The sequence below is a fragment of the Electrona antarctica genome (assembly GCF_951216825.1).
Source record: "Electrona antarctica genome assembly, chromosome: 19".
Taxonomy (NCBI): domain Eukaryota; kingdom Metazoa; phylum Chordata; class Actinopteri; order Myctophiformes; family Myctophidae; genus Electrona; species Electrona antarctica.
This window is the reverse complement of record NC_136800.1, coordinates 9,732,946-9,751,359: the sequence shown is the minus strand read 5'-3', so window position 1 is coordinate 9,751,359 and position 18,414 is coordinate 9,732,946. Positions and strand designations below refer to the sequence as shown.

Here is an 18,414-nt window from a genome sequence, read left to right as displayed (position 1 = left end):
GTTTATTAATATTGACTAGAGTAGACCTGTACGTGCCTGTCGCAGTCGGCCACCGGCCTACTTGGAAACGATGCAATTTGGGAACCTAATGATATACGTTGTCATAGCACCCGTTTTAACTGTCAGCCGTGTCCCACATGGAGATCTGTGTATGTGCCTGTGTGTGTGAAGACTGTACTTGGCAATCAACTCGGCCCACTGGCAGAGCCTGACTGGTTGAGCCTCAATTGGCTGAGGCAGAGGCTGGAAATTGCACAGGTGAAAGGAGTTGGCCTCATTAGGCCCACTGGCAGAGCCTGGCCCAGGTGAAAGGAGTTGGCCTCATTAGGCCCACTGGCAGAGCCTGACCAGAGCCTTTTGTGGTAGTTCTGGAGAACCGTGGGTCTGACCGACTCGATACCTGGCACTGCACTCCCTGTGGGGGTGTGGAACGCGTGTGTCGGAATGTGAAGTCGGTGGGTCAAACGGTTCTCGAGTTACGTGCATTACAACCGTACGCACAGGCGTACGTACGCACGCAGAGACGTGGCGCATTTATAGTAGGATGTCTCAAGTTTATCTGCAGGATCTGCATCTGGAAATGATTAATTCAATTTTACTCGTCCCTGACTGTATTATAGAATACCCAGGCTAGGCCGAGTTTTCCCAAGAGGATTGTAATTGCGAACGGTTTCGAGAAAGTCTTCTAGAGACTGTCGAAAATCTGGAAAATATTTCTTCAGTTGTCACATTTCATTGCAAAAAAATATAGGCAAAATGACTCCTACCATCAAATGGTTCACCACCATCAGTGAGAAGAAAAAGCCCATTATGCTTTGTTTTTAGTTATTCCTTTTTCAGTTATTTTAGTGACCTAAATGAATGAAATGATTTTGGTCCGATTAATCTGACAGCTGTCTGAAGACTTCAAGAGGAATGACATCAGCTGTTTGCGCTTGCTTATTTTCCGCATGCAGGTGCACGTGGCCTTGTGACTCAGTTGGTCCGTAGAAAGACAAACATGATCACAAGTCTAACAGCTGAGTAACCTAGTTCTCTGTCAGGCAGTTCTGTGTGTACCTCACATTCCAAAATATGCGGCATCTCTCTCTTCGTCTCCCTCTCTAATGCTTGGTCTTTGTCTCATAGCCTCACATACTGTGTGCATATACAGTATGTGATAAACGCAGGTGATGGATCGCACACGGTGGCAAGAGTCAATTTAAGTTGTTTTTATTTCCTACAGAGCAGATGAGACGGACGTTTCGGCTGTCCATCTTCATCAGTTCATCAGCCTTCATCACACTGATGAAGGCTGGACAGCCGAAGCGTCCGTCTCATCTGCTATGGAGAAAATAAACAAAATATATATATATAAAAAAAAAAATATATACAAAATAATTTAAATTTACTCTTGCCACTGTGTGCAACCCATCACCTCCGTTTTTCCGTGATGATATTTTGAGTGGGTTGTTAACGCACCAGTTGTCAGAGCGTGGTGGTCACAAGAAAAGTTATATATACAGAAGGGCTGCACGATATGGGGGGAAAAAATCATATCTCAGTATTTAGGAAAACTAAACATTATTCAAAAAGTCGCATAATAACAAGTCAATATCACTCTTAATTTTAAGTGCTATTGGGTTCCCACATTTGCAATTTGATATTCTAAGTGTAGCAACAATGAAAACTAGCATGGATGGGATGTTGCTGGCTTTAGAAGTGGTCGATACAGTTGCCTTTTTGCGATACTGACATTGCGCATGTTCACACCTCGATAATGATACGATAAGGATATAATGTGCAGCATTACAGTATGTGTATAGTGCACTATGATATATTCTAGCCTGTTAATCCATTGAGACCTGGAGCGCATCCATGTCACGTTAGCGTTTAACCACATTAACCATTAACCCATTTTGGGGCGGGAACCCCTTTTGGTGTTTTAAACATTGTTATAATTTAGCTATTGAAAAATAGCAGATCTACAAGCTCATAGCGCGCCACCGAGTGGCGCGCTATGAACTTGTAGGTCTGCTATTTTTGAAAAATCGTTAAAATGTGCCTCAAATCTTTCCGAAAATTGTCATGATTTAGAAAACTTTTTTTTTTTAATTTCGACGTCAGGCCTGAATGGGTTAATATATTTGTCACTTCAAAACATGGCCCCCACACACCTGCTGTCACCTTGGTCTCATAGACAGTAAACATCCTGTAACTGTACACCTACACATTTAGCCAGTCTCGTAGCGCTACAGTGTGAATGTGTATTTGTGTTGTGGCTCTTTGTTTACGCTCCCCATTGGAAGCACAGGTGGACGTGCTCGCTATGCCACAGAAGGACAACAGTCGGTGGGGGGGGGAAATGTACTCGCAGTTTTTTTTTTACCTAAGTAAAAGTATCAATACTGCAGCAACATACTGTAGAACTACTCCGTTACAAGTAAAAGTGTGGAATTCAAAATGTACTTGAGTTAGTACAAGTGCAAGAGTATCGGCATCAAAATGTACGTAAAGTACCAAAAGTAGTCACTATGCAGAATGTCCCATTTCAAGTTTTCAAATACTAATAAAAATACTTTGAAAATATCGGCTATTTTCAAATGGCCAAAAAGTAACTATTAACTAATGTTTTCAAATAAATGTAGTGGAGTAAAAGTACAATATTTGCCTCTGAGATGTAGTGGAGTAGAAGTCAAAGTATTGGAAATACTCAAGTAAAGTACAAATACCTCAAAATTGTACTTGCAGTACTTAAGTAAATGTACTTTACATTAGTTTACACCACTGACAACTCAACTGTCACTTGCAGTCAAAGCGTGGCTCCCTCACTGCCAGTACCTGATGACAAAATCCTCTCGAATCCAGTTTTCTTTACTGAGAGCTATTCTCTTGTCCTCTCTTGTGGGGCCAGACTTCACAGGGACTTATTGTTTCTCGATGAAGCCGATCAGGAGCATTATTTACACTGATAAGTCCTGCGTGTCGGTTTCGCCTCACTCCGAGAGTGTGCAAATACACTCAAGGGTCCATTTGTAGGCTCTCAGAGATGAATGTAGCACTGTGCTACCCTCCTGACTTCATGGAAATCACATTTACGTAGAATGCCTTCATAAACAATTGCCATACTTGTAAAAAATGGTGCTAATAATAATTGCAATAGAGCGTCACAACGTGTCATAGAGCTTCACATACCATAATGTTTTTTTGAATTCCACACAGTATTCATTTATCCATTTGTAACAGAGTTTACACATTTAACCAAATGGGTCCATTGGGTTAGATTTGTGCACTGTCAGTGTTCAATGAACACGCAGGATTTTACAGGTTTTTTTTTTAACTACAGTTCTTCACCATCAAGAATGTTGCACCAAAAACAAAACGCAATATGATACCATGAATTCCCACCCTCCCAACCATAATGTTGCGTTCATGTCCTCTTTGCTCCTCCATGCTTGTTGTACAGTAAGGTAATACTTTTTACTGGTCAAATATAACATTGTCCCCTTGTTTTGGAATGTGCTTGGAGAGAGGACATCCATTCTATGCAAGCAGAATTCCAAACCGTGGAAGCAAAACAACCTGTTGATGGAGCGCTGCCATATTCCACGGTGCACGCCACTGCCGTCCGGCCGCTCCGCACAGTGCCCGGTCTTGTTTTCCCAGGGCAGCTGGTGGAAAACGTGTCCAGAGAGGTCCCTCGCTGAGACAGGCAGGATGCCCAGGCTTTCTGAGAAGCTGCCTGGCTCTCTGCAACGGCACTCTCTGTCCTCGGCTTTCCTCTCCCAGGGGGAATCAGGGACACGCTCTTTCTTTTCGGGCCTTTTCGCCCCACACTTCTGCTCCCATTCAGGAAGTCGACGTGCTTCCGATGTGCTTCCAAGGGGAGCCAATGCTCGCTTAAAACCATCCTCATCTGATTCTAATGCACTGAAATAATAGATGGTATCACAGTTCTTTTCCGCTTTAATTTATTCTACTGTATTATTATTCTACTGTACATATCGTTGCTGTTGGGTGTAAACCTTGTATGTCCAAAATGTTATGTTCCAATGGATCCGGTGTAGTTACATTACAGTCACTAGTCTCGCATAGCCAGACAACTATACCACAATCTGCGAATGCTATATAGAGTCTGGAACTACACCTACACAAAATCCGAGAAAGGAAGCTGCCATTTCCGTTCACAATATATATTTATATATATATATATATATATATATATATATATATATATATATATATATATAAATATATATATTTTAAAATATCTTTCCTTTTTATTTTTTTATTTCCTTTTCTGGTAAGCAACAAGCTATAGATGTAGATATAGCTTAGATGATTTCTATTTATATTAGGATAAATGTGCACGGCTGTAAAGACGAAACCTAAGTGGGGAGGAGGCTCCACTTCCGCTTTATATTTGACTCATGATAGAGCTTCCGTTGCTCCAGACTGTATGACGGAAGCATTTTGAAATTGCGAGAGGCAACAGTCTAGCAACACGATACTACATAGTCACAAGCTCTTGTTAATAGCTTTTATTGGTTAGACACAAAGCTACCACTTTGTAACTGGCGTCCCTTATTTTGGGCATGTTATTGATCACAGGCGAAGATTGCACATCTATTACTATAAGCTCACATCGTGGCGCACTGTGAGCTTTTAGATCGGCTATTTTCGCTGCTTTAGTGCTTTTAGTGAAATGGAGAGATACGAGTTTTCTGCCTGACAGCAATGGTACAGTATGTACATGTAGCACAATCTACAGTGTTCACAACTGTCCTCGTCAGACAGCAAGGTGTGCGACTCCCATCTTCGGTTCAAACAATGGCATTCCGAGTCTCTTCACATTCTTGCTTTGTTAGGTCATTTTCTTTGTTGCGTCATCGTCAGGAAGCACTAAAACATGTACTGTAATTTTAACAACGCTGTTTTAGCTTGAGCCAGCAGAATCTGCGGCTGTAAAAACAGGCTGCGCAGACCCATTATAATGGTCATTCTGGAGTTTTGTGCATTTGAGTCACATCCTTTCTGGTCGAGGTTGGATGTCGTCCGCTGAAGTCATGGCTGGCACGACCACAGGGTTATATAAGAATGCTTAGTGTTCCTTTCTGAATCGTGCAATGCCTTGAACTGTCAGTAAATGGCTTGAGACAGCCAGAGGTTATGTTTAAATGGGCCATAATCAAAACCAGACGGGCAGTTACTATTAAGATAAGATAGAGCTGCACACTTGGACTGGGCTCAGGGGGTTTGTATCGCTTTGTGCTTGTTGCAAAATAGAAAGACCACAAATGTTGACTGGCTCTGTGTCTCACCCTAAACGAAACGACTTGCAGTATATGTCGTTAATTTGAGGGTGCAGTCTGTTTCTCTGTTGCCAGGAAAAATATATCGGTTTGTTATAAGTTGCACACAACCCAAACCTGTGAGTATACTGATGTTTTTTAGGCCTAAAAATCTGTTTATTCATGGTTTCTTTTCTTTTTTCCCTTTTTTCTTTTTAACAATAATTGTATTTTTGTTGGCCCTGGCTGAAAATTGTGAGGAGAAGCTAGAACATTGGATCTTTTTTCCACTCAGCCAACTTGCCAATGAAACGGAAGACAATGTCCATGGCAAACTGCCAACAGGGAGTGCGTGTGAAACAGTTTAATCTCCAACCTCTGAGTGGTTCACATTAATTCTTGAACTCAGAGAGGCATGGCATGCATGCCTGACAGGCTGAATATCAATAGATTTTCGTTTTGATTTGAAGAAGTGTTTTCAATCGACTGGAAAATCGGGGTCTATAATAAGGAGAAATGTATCCACTCTGGAATTTCTGGTGATGCGTATCATGTGTTATGAGTTTGCGCGAATCACTTGGAGGCAACGATATTCATCTTGAGAGATCCTTGTTGTTGGTGAGGCCATTGAGCTTTTTCTGGGCTTCCTTTTTGAAGCATCCGACCAACTCTCCTTAAAACGTCAGGCTGTTGGACAGCTGCTGTCTGATGATCCAACCTCCGTGAGCTGGCAGCCATGCATCAGCCTCTCTCCTCCAGTCTCAAAGTATACGAGTGGTCTGGTCTGGTCCGTGTTATTGTTCCTGTGGTTTCTACTTGCCTGGAAAACATTCTTTGCCCCCCCTTCCCCCCCAAAAAAAAGAACATGTCCTGCTGTTCTTCATCTGCAGTGGCTGAATCACAGTCCTAAACTCTTAAGTAGCACTTAGCCAACTAGTGGCCCCGGTCGTGAATTGAAAGGCTTTCCCCACATCATGCCAGGCAGTGCCTTGTTGAACTGGAAGCTCGGACTGCCCCCCCCCCCCCCCCTGTGCCAGCCAGGTCGTTTTTAGAATGGTCCCTCACTGGATGAGAACGACAGCAGTCCAGTGAGGATTTAGATCTATGCCAAGATTTAGAATGTGAAAGTCCGAACGTTTACTTTAAATTGAAAAGGATTGATTGCTGTAATGTCGATCCCCCTTTGACTACTAGATAGTATGCAGATTCAACCAATGCTTTCGTGTGTGTGTGTGTGTGTGTGTGTGTGTGTGTGTGTGTGTGTGTGTGTGTGTGTGTGTGTGTGTGTGTGTGTGTGTGTGTGTGTGTGTGTGTGTGTGTGTGTGTGTGTGTGTGTGTGTGTGTGTGTGTGTGTGTGTGTGTGTGTGTGTGTGTGTGTGTGTGTGTGTGTGTGTGTGTGTGTCATTTGTTTTGTTAATGCAAGAACTTTCCAGGAAGATTATGTTTCTATTAGCTTGGAATCCCCCATTGATGATGACATTGGTGGGTCATCTGTCTATAGGCCACACAGAGTGTAGATAGAAAGTGTGCCATCTTATAACGAGCATTTATGATGACCAATTATATGAAGATATGTCCGAAAATTACATTTTCTAATATCTTCACTATTTTTTTTGGTGGTGATTAAGTTAATATAAGATGGTATATGCATTTTGTGTCCTTGGGGAGAAACCATAATTCTCTTTTTCGTTTTGAGCCGAAAAGTCAAGGGTTCCCAAACATGCTCAGCTCGAGACCCGAAAGAGTCATTTTCTAAATCATGAATCCCCTTGTCATCCGACCCGTGTTGTCACTGACGGGGGCGGGTCCATAAATCACATCACACGCAATCACATCTCTCTCTCGTCTGACCTTGAGCTAGAGGTCGTTCCATACAATGCCACTGGGCATTGTTTTACTATTCATATCACAGCTTGATGTGTCTACCATGCATTTCATGATTATTAAGGCTGTGGTGTAGACCGGGGGGGAGGGTCTTCAATATTATAAGCCAAGGACCCCTTAGCTGAGTGAGAGATGAAGCAGATACCCCCACCACATATTATTTTATAAAATGGTGTTGCAGATTAAACCTTTTTAATAGATTTCATTGATAGCTTCATTGACTTGTTTGACACTATCTTCAGTGTAAATTGATTGAACTTTTTTTGTTTTGCATGTGATCTTTCCAAGTAACATGTTTATGTAATAAAGTTGGATCATGTATTTTAAGAAGTCACTTAAAACCTTAATAATACATTAGTGAACTTGACCTCAGCTCTGTACTTGGGTCTGCTCCCTTTCCCTCTAGTCTACGCAAAACCGCTTCACCGAAAATAGCATTGCTACGAGCTCACAGCGCGTGTCACCGCTACACGTGAGCTAATCGATCACACAAACATTTGGTGATTTGACCTCCCCCCACTGTAGTAACTCTGAGGACCCCATAGGGGCCCCGGACCTCCTGTTAAAGACCCATGCATTAGGCAAGGTTATGGCCTTCTCTATATGCTCCTTGCTTCAGCAGTGAGATTGCGCCATGTGTGTAAACATTATCGCATCTCATCTCCTCATGCTGTACAATGTCCACTCAGCTAGTGTTGGGAGATCCTCAAGGACAGTCATCTTTTGTTAATCTGTCCTCCTGCCCTGTTGATCATTAACTTCTAGTTGCAGCAGCCTGTGGTCTTTATTTTCCAGCTGGCATTGGCACTGAAGAGTGGATGGCTCTGGTCACCTGTCATGACCTTTCATGTCGCAGGACAACACATATCCTTTATGTCATTACCGGCGACCGATTTAAACCTTTTTTGAATAACCAAGAAGCACGTGTTTTTGTTTTGTGTGTGTATAGAATAATTGACTAGACTAGATTATTAGTCTGATTAAGCACCTACTGTAAATCCTATTTTATTTCAACGTTGCACAACATTGTTGCACAAAAATAGCACAATGTCGGTTTATCAATATTTACTCTGTAATTGAACCCATTCTGCGCGGGAACCCCTTTTTGTGTTCTAACCCTTCTGGACGGGAACCCCTCTTGGGGTTCTGTACAGTATGTACAGTATTCAAAAGATTTAAAAGTTTTTCAGAAAGCTTAGGTCAGGATTTAGAGGGCTTTGGATTGAGGACTTCGGCCTCAGTCCAAAATGGTTTAAATCAATTTGTTCGGTTTATCAATTGTTCGGTTGCACCCCTAAACACATCCAATCCATCTCAGAGTAAAAGTTGATTGACTTGACACTAATGGAGATTGAGTACTATGCGTTGTCGCGTATCGTTTTGTTTGCAACTCAGCAGCACTGACTGTAAAATCATGTTGAGCACTTGGGGGTTGTTGTTTCTGCAGCAGACTGGTGAATTTCTTTATCAAGGTTCGCTTTATTTGTCATTTCACATGTTTGCACATATCAAACGAAAATCGTACTCGGGACCAGCAGTGTATATTTAAAACCTATCAATGAAAAAGAATAAGCATAAAATCCCAAAGTGCAGTGCATTAAAACTGAGCAGCATATTAAAAAAATATTAAAACAGCTAAAGTGCATTTTATTTGACTTAAGAGTTCAGTAGCCTGACTGACAGTCCCCGGGTAGAAGCTGCGTTTGAGCCTTTCAGTCCTGGCTTTGATGGACAGCAGCCTCCTACCCGAGGAGAGCGGTGAAAACGGTTCATGGGCTGGGTGAGTGGGGTCCTCCATAATGCTGGGTGAGTGGGGTCCTCCATAATGCTGGGTGAGTGGGGTCCTGAGTCCATAATGCTGGGTGAGTGGGGTCCAAATGCTGGGTGAGTGGGGTCCTCTATAATCCTGGGTGAGTGGGGTCCACCATAATGCTGGGTGAGTGGGGTCCTCCATAATGCTGGGTGAGTGGGGTCCTCCATAATGCTGGGTGAGTGGGGTCCTCCATAATGCTGGGTGAGTGGGGTCCTCCATAATGCTGGGTGAGTGGGGTCCTCCATAATGCTGGGTGAGTGGGGTCCTCCATAATGCTGGGTGAGTGGGGTCCTGAGTCCATAATGCTGGGTGAGTGGGGTCCTCCATAATGCTGGGTGAGTGGGGTCCTCCATAATGCTGGGTGAGTGGGGTCCTGAGTCCATAATGCTGGGTGAGTGGGGTCCTGAGTCCATAATGCTGGGTGAGTGGGGTCCTCCATAATGCTGGGTGAGTTGGGTCCTGAGTCCATAATGCTGGGTGAGTGGGGTCCTCCATAATGCTGGGTGAGTGGGGTCCTCCATAATGCTGGGTGAGTGGGGTCCTCCATAATGCTGGGTGAGTGGGGTCCTCCATAATGCTGGGTGAGTGGGGTCCTCCATAATGCTGGGTGAGTGGGGTCCTCCATAATGCTGGGTGAGTGGGGTCCTCCATAATGCTGGGTGAGTGGGGTCCACCGTCCTCTATAATGCGAGCCGCAGTGCTCTTGCACCTGCTGGTGTAGATGTCCTGGATGGAAGGGAGACTGCCAGTGCCTCTGTCGGAATGCGTCAGAGTTTTGTAATTTGCCAATATTACAAATGATGGTTCATCACCTGTGGTTTGTTCTATTTTGTGGCGCGTGGCTAGTAGCAGTATGTCGGTTATGTTGTTGTTGTGGTAATCTGAACACGTGATTACAACTTTGTTTGGAATAGTGGTATACATGTTGGGTTATTTCTGAAGCTGGTGGCTCTAGTGAGCCACCAGCTTCAGAAATAACTATTGAGGTGGTCTGATAGAATGTGTCCGATTCATCATGCAAAAGCAAGTTGAAATAAAGGGCATCAGTAAGGTAATGTCTTACTTGCACCGGAGGGAGGGAAGTGTGTGTGTGTGTGTGTGTGTGGGGGGGGGGGGGGGTGGTGTGTGTGTGTGGTGGTGTGTGTGTCTGTGTGTGAGCACGTGCGTCACACACTGAAAATAGATGATCAACACGCTTGCTCACAATGTGTCGTGGTGAGCTTGTAGATTGACAGGCGTTATTCTCCTCCGTGTCTGATTCTGGGAAAAGTCTCCGTGATCTTGCATAACTCGGGTGCAGTGATGTTAATTGATGGCAGCCATAACTGACCCATTACTCTGTGAGACAGTCGGAGATAGAACACAGGCAATAAGAGACCTGCACACTGGTGTACAATATTTACCCGTGGCCTCCTTACACACAGTTAGTGAACACAAGGTTTACTCATTGCTCACAGTGTTTGTCACTGAATCTTAAATGTCAACCATCCATCTTGCATGAATACTTAACCCATTTAGACCTGAGGACGATTCTAAAAAAAAAAGTCTTCTAAATCCTAAACCTATGTTTCTATGTCAGTGGTTTCAAGGACCTCCAGAATTATCTGTATTTGGCCACGGACCCCCATCTGAAAATATGTTATTCCAGGGACACCCCCCCCCCCCCCCCCCCCCCCTCCACATTGCGCCGATTTGCGCCACATTGTCACGATTTTTCAAATGCCGCGCTATGAGCTTGTAGATCAACAGCTAAAGTATAACATAATGCTTGAAACACCAAAAGGGGTTCCCGTCCTGAGTGGGTTAAAGGACCACTCCACCACTTTTCAACTAATGTTCATGATAAAATGCCACAATTCATTTTCTACTCCAGTCTGTGTCTCATAGGAGGGCTGTGGGCAGTTAGAAACCTGTCCACCGGAGACATCATCGATGGGGAATCCAAGCTAATGGAAACTGCAGGCTTTCTATTCCTGAAAAGTTGCAATGCGATAATGGAAGCCATCGTTGTCACGATAAATAAAATAAAATAAAATAAAAGTCTAAATATATATTAAAAATATATATATATCTTGTTAAAAACAAAATCTGCCTAACGATGATGTCACTGGTGGTCAGGTTTCTGAACTGCCCACAGCCCTGACTGAGTTGGAAAAATATTGCTATATATTATTATTATCATGAACATTAGTGAGGACCAATTATATGAAGATGGGTTGAAAAGTGGTGCTTTAATGATTTGCTAAAGTACAATGTGAAATATTATGAAGACTTTTCTTGCCATTTGCCTATTGACCTAAATAAGTAGCTGACTGAAGGAAGGAATTTCTACCAAACTCTCCGTTTGGTAGAAATTCCTTCCTTCCTTGAAATAAAAAAGAAAGAAAGAAGAATTGGTATACGATATATACCGCAGGTGTGTTCTTTCTCTTCATATTGCACTTATCTTAAGTTCAGAAGGAAATTCATCTTTTTGAGATTTTCTGTCCGAGTTGCATAGTGTTTACAGATGAAGGCTAAATGGCAACCTGACAAGCGTCATTTCTACAGTACACTGCAATTGTCTTCAAGCCATATAGCCTTATTAGATAAAGGACTCATCATCTTTATTATTTTTTTTCCAGATTGGTATATATTCAGCTGGATAAACAGAAAGTCTGATCATCCTTTTTGTACATTGTGGGAAAATAAAGTGCTTTGTCGATGTGTTTCTCACCAGACGAAGGCTAATCTCTCAGCGTTCATCACTGGAGACCCTGGAGGACATCGAGGAGAATGCCCCTCTACGCAGGTACTGTCTTCAACAGGATCATCTCCATTAGGGTTGTTTGGCAGTCGGCGCTAGAGGCATTTCCTTCACCGTGGCTTTTTATCATGAACATTAATCCATTCGGGACGGGAACCCCATTTAGGTGTTTTAAGCATTAGGTTATAAAATAGCACATCTACAAGGTCGTAGCGTGGCACCGAGTGCCGCGCTACAATGGTAGGTCTGCTATTTTTGAAAAATGGTGAAAATGTTGCGCAAATCTTTGAATATATTCTTTCACAGTGAACATTTTTAACTCAAGTCTTTGCGTCTGGGAGATCTCTGCAACAACATATTTTCAGATGGGGGTCGGCGGCCAATTACATACAATTCTGGGTGTTCTTGGCATGAAATAGTTTGAGCACTACAGAAAACTGTCATGATTTAGAAGACATTTGTAGAATCTGGTCCACAGTTCACTATGCCCTAACTCGTTTTTGTTTGTTTGTTTGTTTGTTTGGTCCACCTTAACAGATGCAGAACCCTATCGGGTTCCCCCCGACCAAAGAGCTACAAGAAGATCCACTTCATAAAGAACATGAGGCAACACGATATGCGCAATGGAAGGTATCGAATCAAACGGCGTCATCCCTTGGTCAATATGAGCCCTCACTCAGTGGATAATGGCAGGGTGCCCTCAGTCAATGAAGTGCAGTTCGACTGTTTCTCACATTACAAGACAAATCCAATGCCAAAAGCGCTAGTCTATTTGTTGCTCAGGAGATTTGACTTGCAGTGTCAGCCAGTCTTCACGCTATCATCCTATTGAAAGGGGCTTTTATCACCCGTCATCCCATAGCTATCGTTCAGTAGGTCACTATTGGCCTACCAGCTGTTATGAGCCTTTTCTATGGGCAGCCCATTGAGCCCAATGTTACTGCATGTGCAAAACAAAAATCACACCCGTGTGAAGTAAGTGGTGCAACTCCGTGTGGGGGGGTTCCCGGAACTTCCAGACCCGCAGGAAAGCGCCCAGGGTGCCGGCCCGGTTCCGGCAAGCCGCCCGCGTCCGAAACGGTTGAGAAATGACAGAGTTACTGTGTGGGGGTCCACAGGGGGTCCCTGTACTGTACTGTACTGTACACCTGAAATCATCATACAGTTAATATGTGTGTGTTAGGCTGCACAACAGTGACACTTGGTTTTGAAAACCAACCAAATGCTATTTTCGTGCTCGCACCCAGGCAGCCAGCCAGCCAGACACACACAAAGCTACTTAATGAAGTGGTTGCACCACTTTAAAAAAATCAGGATTCTGTGCGTATCGGGACATAACTCGAACGGCGCTGAGTCAGCAGAAGCGGAGATCGCAACGTCCGGTACGGCAACTGGCTCGCCTTAGCTTGCTCGGTGGTATGCCTCTCATGGCTCAGGTCCGCTTCTAGTGTTCCCCGATACCATATTTTTCAGACAGAGTACGAATACAAGTACTTAAGTTTTAGTACTCGCCGATACTGAGTACCGATAAGAGTACTTTTTATTTTTGTCGAGTAACCACTTATTTCACCCCCTTTTCTCCAATTAAATGTCATTGTCGTGCCAAAAGGTTCTTTATTTTGCTTATTGGCAATAAAACATTTTGTTCTAACTAGTGTCAATTGAATGTTTTGCTACTCGGGTCAGAGTATCTGGGCCGGTGGCAACCATAACTCGTACCGAGTACGAGTACTTGAGGGTGGTATCGGCCTGAGTAATCGGGACAGCTCTATCCGCTTCTGACCGTGTGCCTCCGATCTGATTCGAACCCAGGACGTTAGGACTTAAAAGTCCAATGATTAGCGAGATATGCCGCCGAGGCTGGTGCTGGAATGGGGGTTTCATGCTGTGTTTCAATGGGACTCCGCCACCGCGACAGCACATGCAGTAAGATTGGTCTCAATGGGCTGCCCATAGAAAGGCTGATAACAGCCTACCATACCTACTGAACCATAGCTATGGGATGACGGGTGATAACAGTCTCCTTGCAATGGGATGATTCCTAGGTAGTTGGTGCAGCGAAGGCAGACTTTTGATTCAAGAGAGGCCGCATGTTCACGGGGAATCCTGTGCTCCCAATAGATATCTGGATACAGATTTATTTGTATTAGTTTCACAAATGTGGGATAAATGCCATGATGGCAAGAAGAAGAAGAGAACATGGGGCCTTTCTCACCGTTTCTACTGGTTCACTCAGAGGTCCCTCACCGCAAACACATCTGACCACGTTGGTATATCGAATTCTCCCATCTTCTTTTTGTAGTCTGTCAAGTGCCGTCATGTTTTATCATTGACATTCCTACATTAGTTCATATAAATAGTTCAGTGAGCCATTTATGCAGCACATTATCCATCATTATAATTACATTATTTTAAGAATCTTAAGAATGTAATATTGTACTATTGATATAACTATCCCTTTGATGTAAAGTAAGAGGATATAGACACATTTTCTAGTCTTTGTTTTATCTTACAGGTATGATTGTTATTCATTTTGTGGTTGTCATGGAGCAGTTGAATTGTGTTTAATGTAGTACTATTGACCCAGATTGAACCTCTAAGCAGTTGATAATCAGCATGCCTGTTTGGTAGGCCTAAGTGCCATTTGTTAAATTGAACAAATTTTGATTAGTTTGCCGCGCCATTTAACAATTTCTCGGTTTATTGACGCTGAAACAATTTGACTTAATCTAACTAACTTCTACATAACATCCTATAATTGTGAACACTGACTCGCACCAGAATACACATTCTGAAGTTTCAACCTGACTCTTTAAATTCTAAATGTTTGCTGCTCACTTTCTATACCATTACCTGTAGATGTTTTTTTTTTAGATAATTAGCTTATTTGCCATGTTTTGTTTTATAGGATAGTCCTTATCAGTGGCAGAAGATCCTTCTATAGTGTATTTTCTGTCCTGCCCTATCGAGATTGTAGCCAAGCAGGGTATGTATACCACAGCATGCCAAACCGTATCTTTTTCCAGCCTGCGCTCCCTCTTTCCCTTTTGTTTCCCCTTTTTTCTGTGGATGTCTCGTCTCCTTTACCCGGTGATAATAATACACTGGGAAGGATTGGTTTTGGTTGATGCATTTTTAATTTTTATCCTCAAGTAGACACAAAAAAAAAAACAGAAAATGGGCTGAAGCAGCCTTATAAGTTCCATTGAATGTGTATCTTGTGCAACCTTGGCTTGTAGCCTAATGCTTGTTGCTTGTATCCGTTTTCCATTTTGGCTGAGGTGGCTTTTTTTTTTTTTTAAACGTTTGTTTTTGTTTTCAAACCCATTTTTGTCCATTGCTCCTGCTGCTGGCTTTGCTGTTCCCATTTAGGATACACGTTCTGTGAAGTTGTTGCTATCCTTCCCGTCTGCCCCTTGTGCTTTAACTTCAAAATTGCTACCCAATATGCTATTGTCATGTGTTGTCATGTGCAACGGTTTAAGCCTGCAAACAATCCATCATGCTGGACGACTGATGTTTCTGTTTGAGGGTTATACAGACATGATGGCTATTCCTCATTTTTGTTTATTCCCTGCCTGGGTAGAGCGTACATTTGTCTTGGCACAAGAAGAGAAAATGTCTCTGGCTTATCTGTAGGAAGAGCTACTGTAAGCTTGTTTCCTTCTTAAAGCAACCCGGGACTGTGTTATGGGAATCTTAAATTGGTTCACAGAGCCTGCAATCTCCCACCTGGCCTGCATGGAGATGGCTCTGACCTGGCCTTGGTTGATGTAACCTCCCCTCCTCAGAGAGCGTCTAAAGTCAAACTCCCTCCCGGCCTGGCCTGCATGAACTCTGCATAGCTCTGCTCTGACCTTGCTCTGATGTTTTGGAGGAAATCAGTGAACGACTGAGAAAAGGGAATGGATAAACAGCGGACGATACAGACAGACAGAAAAGCACCTTGCTGGGGCTTATTGAAGAAAGAGCATATAGCAGGCTCAATTTGTTTTTGGAATTTCCTAAGCAAGTCAAACAGTACAGTACAAAGTGAAGGGTTAATGAACACCTATCCAGTAGCCTCGGTCCCAGCCTTACTCATCTGCGAAGAGAAAAGCCTGGTCACAACCTAAGGCAGAGAGAAAAGCCTGGTCACAACCTAAGGCAGAGAGAAAAGCCTGGTCACAACAACCTAAGGCAGAGAGAAAAGCCTGGTCACAACCTAAGGCAAAGAGAAAAGCCTGGTCACAACCTAAGGCAGAGAGAAAAGCCTGGTTACAACCTAAGGCAGAGAGAAAAGCCTGGTCACAACCTAAGACAGAGAGAAAAGCCTGGTCACAACCTAAGGCAGAGAGAAAAGCCTGGTCACAACCTAAGGCAGAGAGAAAAGCCTGGTCACAACCTAAGGCAGAGAGAAAAGCCTGGTCACAACAACCTAAGGCAGAGAGAAAAGCCTGGTCACAACCTAAGGCAGAGAGAAAAGCCTGGTCACAACCTAAGGCAGAGAGAAAAGCCTGGTCACAACCTAAGGCAGAGAGAAAAGCCTGGTCACAACCTAAGGCAGAGAGAAAAGCCTGGTCACAACCTAAGGCAGAGAGAAAAGCCTGGTCACAACAACCTAAGGCAGAGAGAAAAGCCTGGTCACAACAACCTAAGGCAGAGAGAAAAGCCTGGTCACAACCTAAGGCAGAGAGAAAAGCCTGGTCACAACCTAAGGCAGAGAGAAAAGCCTGGTCACAACCTAAGGCAGAGAGAAAAGCCTGGTCACAACCTAAGGCAGAGAGAAAAGCCTGGTCACAACCTAAGGCAGAGAGAAAAGCCTGGTCACAACCTAAGGCAGAGAGAAAAGCCTGGTCACAACAACCTAAGGCAGAGAGAAAAGCCTGGTCACAACCTAAGGCAGAGAGAAAAGCCTGGTCACAACCTAAGGCAGAGAGAAAAGCCTGGTCACAACCTAAGGCAGAGAGAAAAGCCTGGTCACAACAACCTAAGGCAGAGAGAAAAGCCTGGTCACAACCTAAGCCAGAGAGAAAAGCCTGGTCACAACCTAAGGCAGAGAGAAAAGCCTGGTCACAACCTAAGGCAGAGAGTGTATCGGTGGAAGTGTCGGGCTGTCGGATGTATTTCCCCCCCCGGACACGATATTTTTTTGACCTATCACAACACTGGTTTCATTCACGGAGAAAGTAAACAGATTTGTAAAGCGTCAACGTAATTTCCTTGAGCAGTTACTTCCGCCGATAGACTCTACAGCATTAGGTCTTGCCCAGCGTGTCCACATTTGAATGACCATTAGTGTTGGATGACACTATACGGTCGGGTTTTGTGGCTGGCTCGGGGCAGTGTTGTGATTGCAAAAAGTCATTTTATTAACAGTCGACTGGTTCAAATTCCAGTTTCAAATTGTATTCCAGCAGTTGATAACCAATAAGTTCCCAGCCGTTTAAAGGAACATACTGGTGCCAATACATGTCATTGTCTATTCACAGATTCCTGCCAAACATTGTACATAGACAATGTTCCTGGTAATTGTTGGCTAAACATCATTACACACATGGGGCTCTATTTTCATCCATGCTAAACCCCTTATCCCTAAACTACTTTTTTTTCCTTTCTTTTTTACTATTTTGAAAAACATTTTGGAATAGTTAAAATAGCCAATCTACAAGCTCACAACGTGTCAATGTAGATTGGCTAATTTAACTATTCAAAAATAGTAAGAAAGGGCAAGGTAGTTTAGGGATAAAGGGGTTTAGCATTGATGAAAATAGAGCCCATGGTCTTCATAAATCAATCTTTACTCCATGGACTATTTTCAACTATACTTTTCAAACTGATCAATGCTTCGAAAAACATTACAATAACACAACTTTGACAAACAATAACTGCACAATGATATTTAGCATGTTGGATTATCTACGCGTCTCAACTAGGCATGTAAGGTTTCTGAAAATCGATTTTCACATCTTAACAAAAATCAATGGCATTCAAAGGCTTCCTCGAAAGATCGAACAAACCACAAGAGAATTGGTTTGTAAAATGATGATTGGCTGTAATGTGAAGGATAGAGCAATCTGGGAACGCATTAGCAAAACAAAAGAAAAACAGCGGCCAGTCTGTCTGCTACAAACATTATTATAGGGGATCATGTCCAAATAACGGCAAATAAAAAGCTAATTGTTGGTACGATACCACAAGGGAGAGGTGAGTAAACGGAAAGGTATGTCAATTAAAACGAGTCCTGATTTAATGACACAGGTCAGCCATCATGCACACTCTTAGTTGCCATTAATTAGCAGAGCTGGAAAGTTTGACCTCCCTTTCCCCTAGTGTGGCCTGTACGGGCAGCCACAGTGACCTCCCTTTCCCCTAGTGTGGCCTGTACGGGCAGCCACAGTGCTACACAAGGCTGTTTTTAGTAAACAGGAAATTAAATGTGTTTTCTCTCTGCTGCAGCAAGACAAAATTGTTTCCATATCCACTTATTGTGACCAATTACAATTCATGCAGAAGGAGTGAACAAGTAGCATAACAATAGCCTTTCCCCCCGGGGAGTATTAAAGAAAGTTATTTGTCACTGTTGGAAGTAATTCATGGGTTACACAGTATGTAGGATATTACTTTTTAAAAGTAAATTGCCCAACACTTGTAGTAAATGGACAAAACTTGTGGTCCTTTTAATAGCCACTGCTACCTCTTATGTTTCTCTGTCTGACCCC

At 43.2% G+C, this 18,414-nt stretch overlaps 1 protein-coding gene across 6 annotated transcripts in view; it reads left to right on the top strand.

Moving 5' to 3' along the window:
• The window catches only part of cables1 (Cdk5 and Abl enzyme substrate 1), a 79,004-nt gene that overhangs the window by 46,959 nt on the left and 13,631 nt on the right, over positions 1–18,414 (top strand). For 5 of the 6 annotated variants that reach the window (XM_079488733.1, XM_079488735.1, XM_079488732.1 and 2 more), the window contains 3 exons: positions 11,687–11,758; positions 12,251–12,343; positions 14,622–14,699. In XM_079488733.1, coding sequence (XP_079344859.1) covers positions 11,687–11,758; positions 12,251–12,343; positions 14,622–14,699 — 243 coding nt within the window. The remainder of the gene's footprint in view (positions 1–11,686; positions 11,759–12,250; positions 12,344–14,621; positions 14,700–18,414) is intronic. The other variant, XM_079488731.1, reaches the window with a different exon arrangement.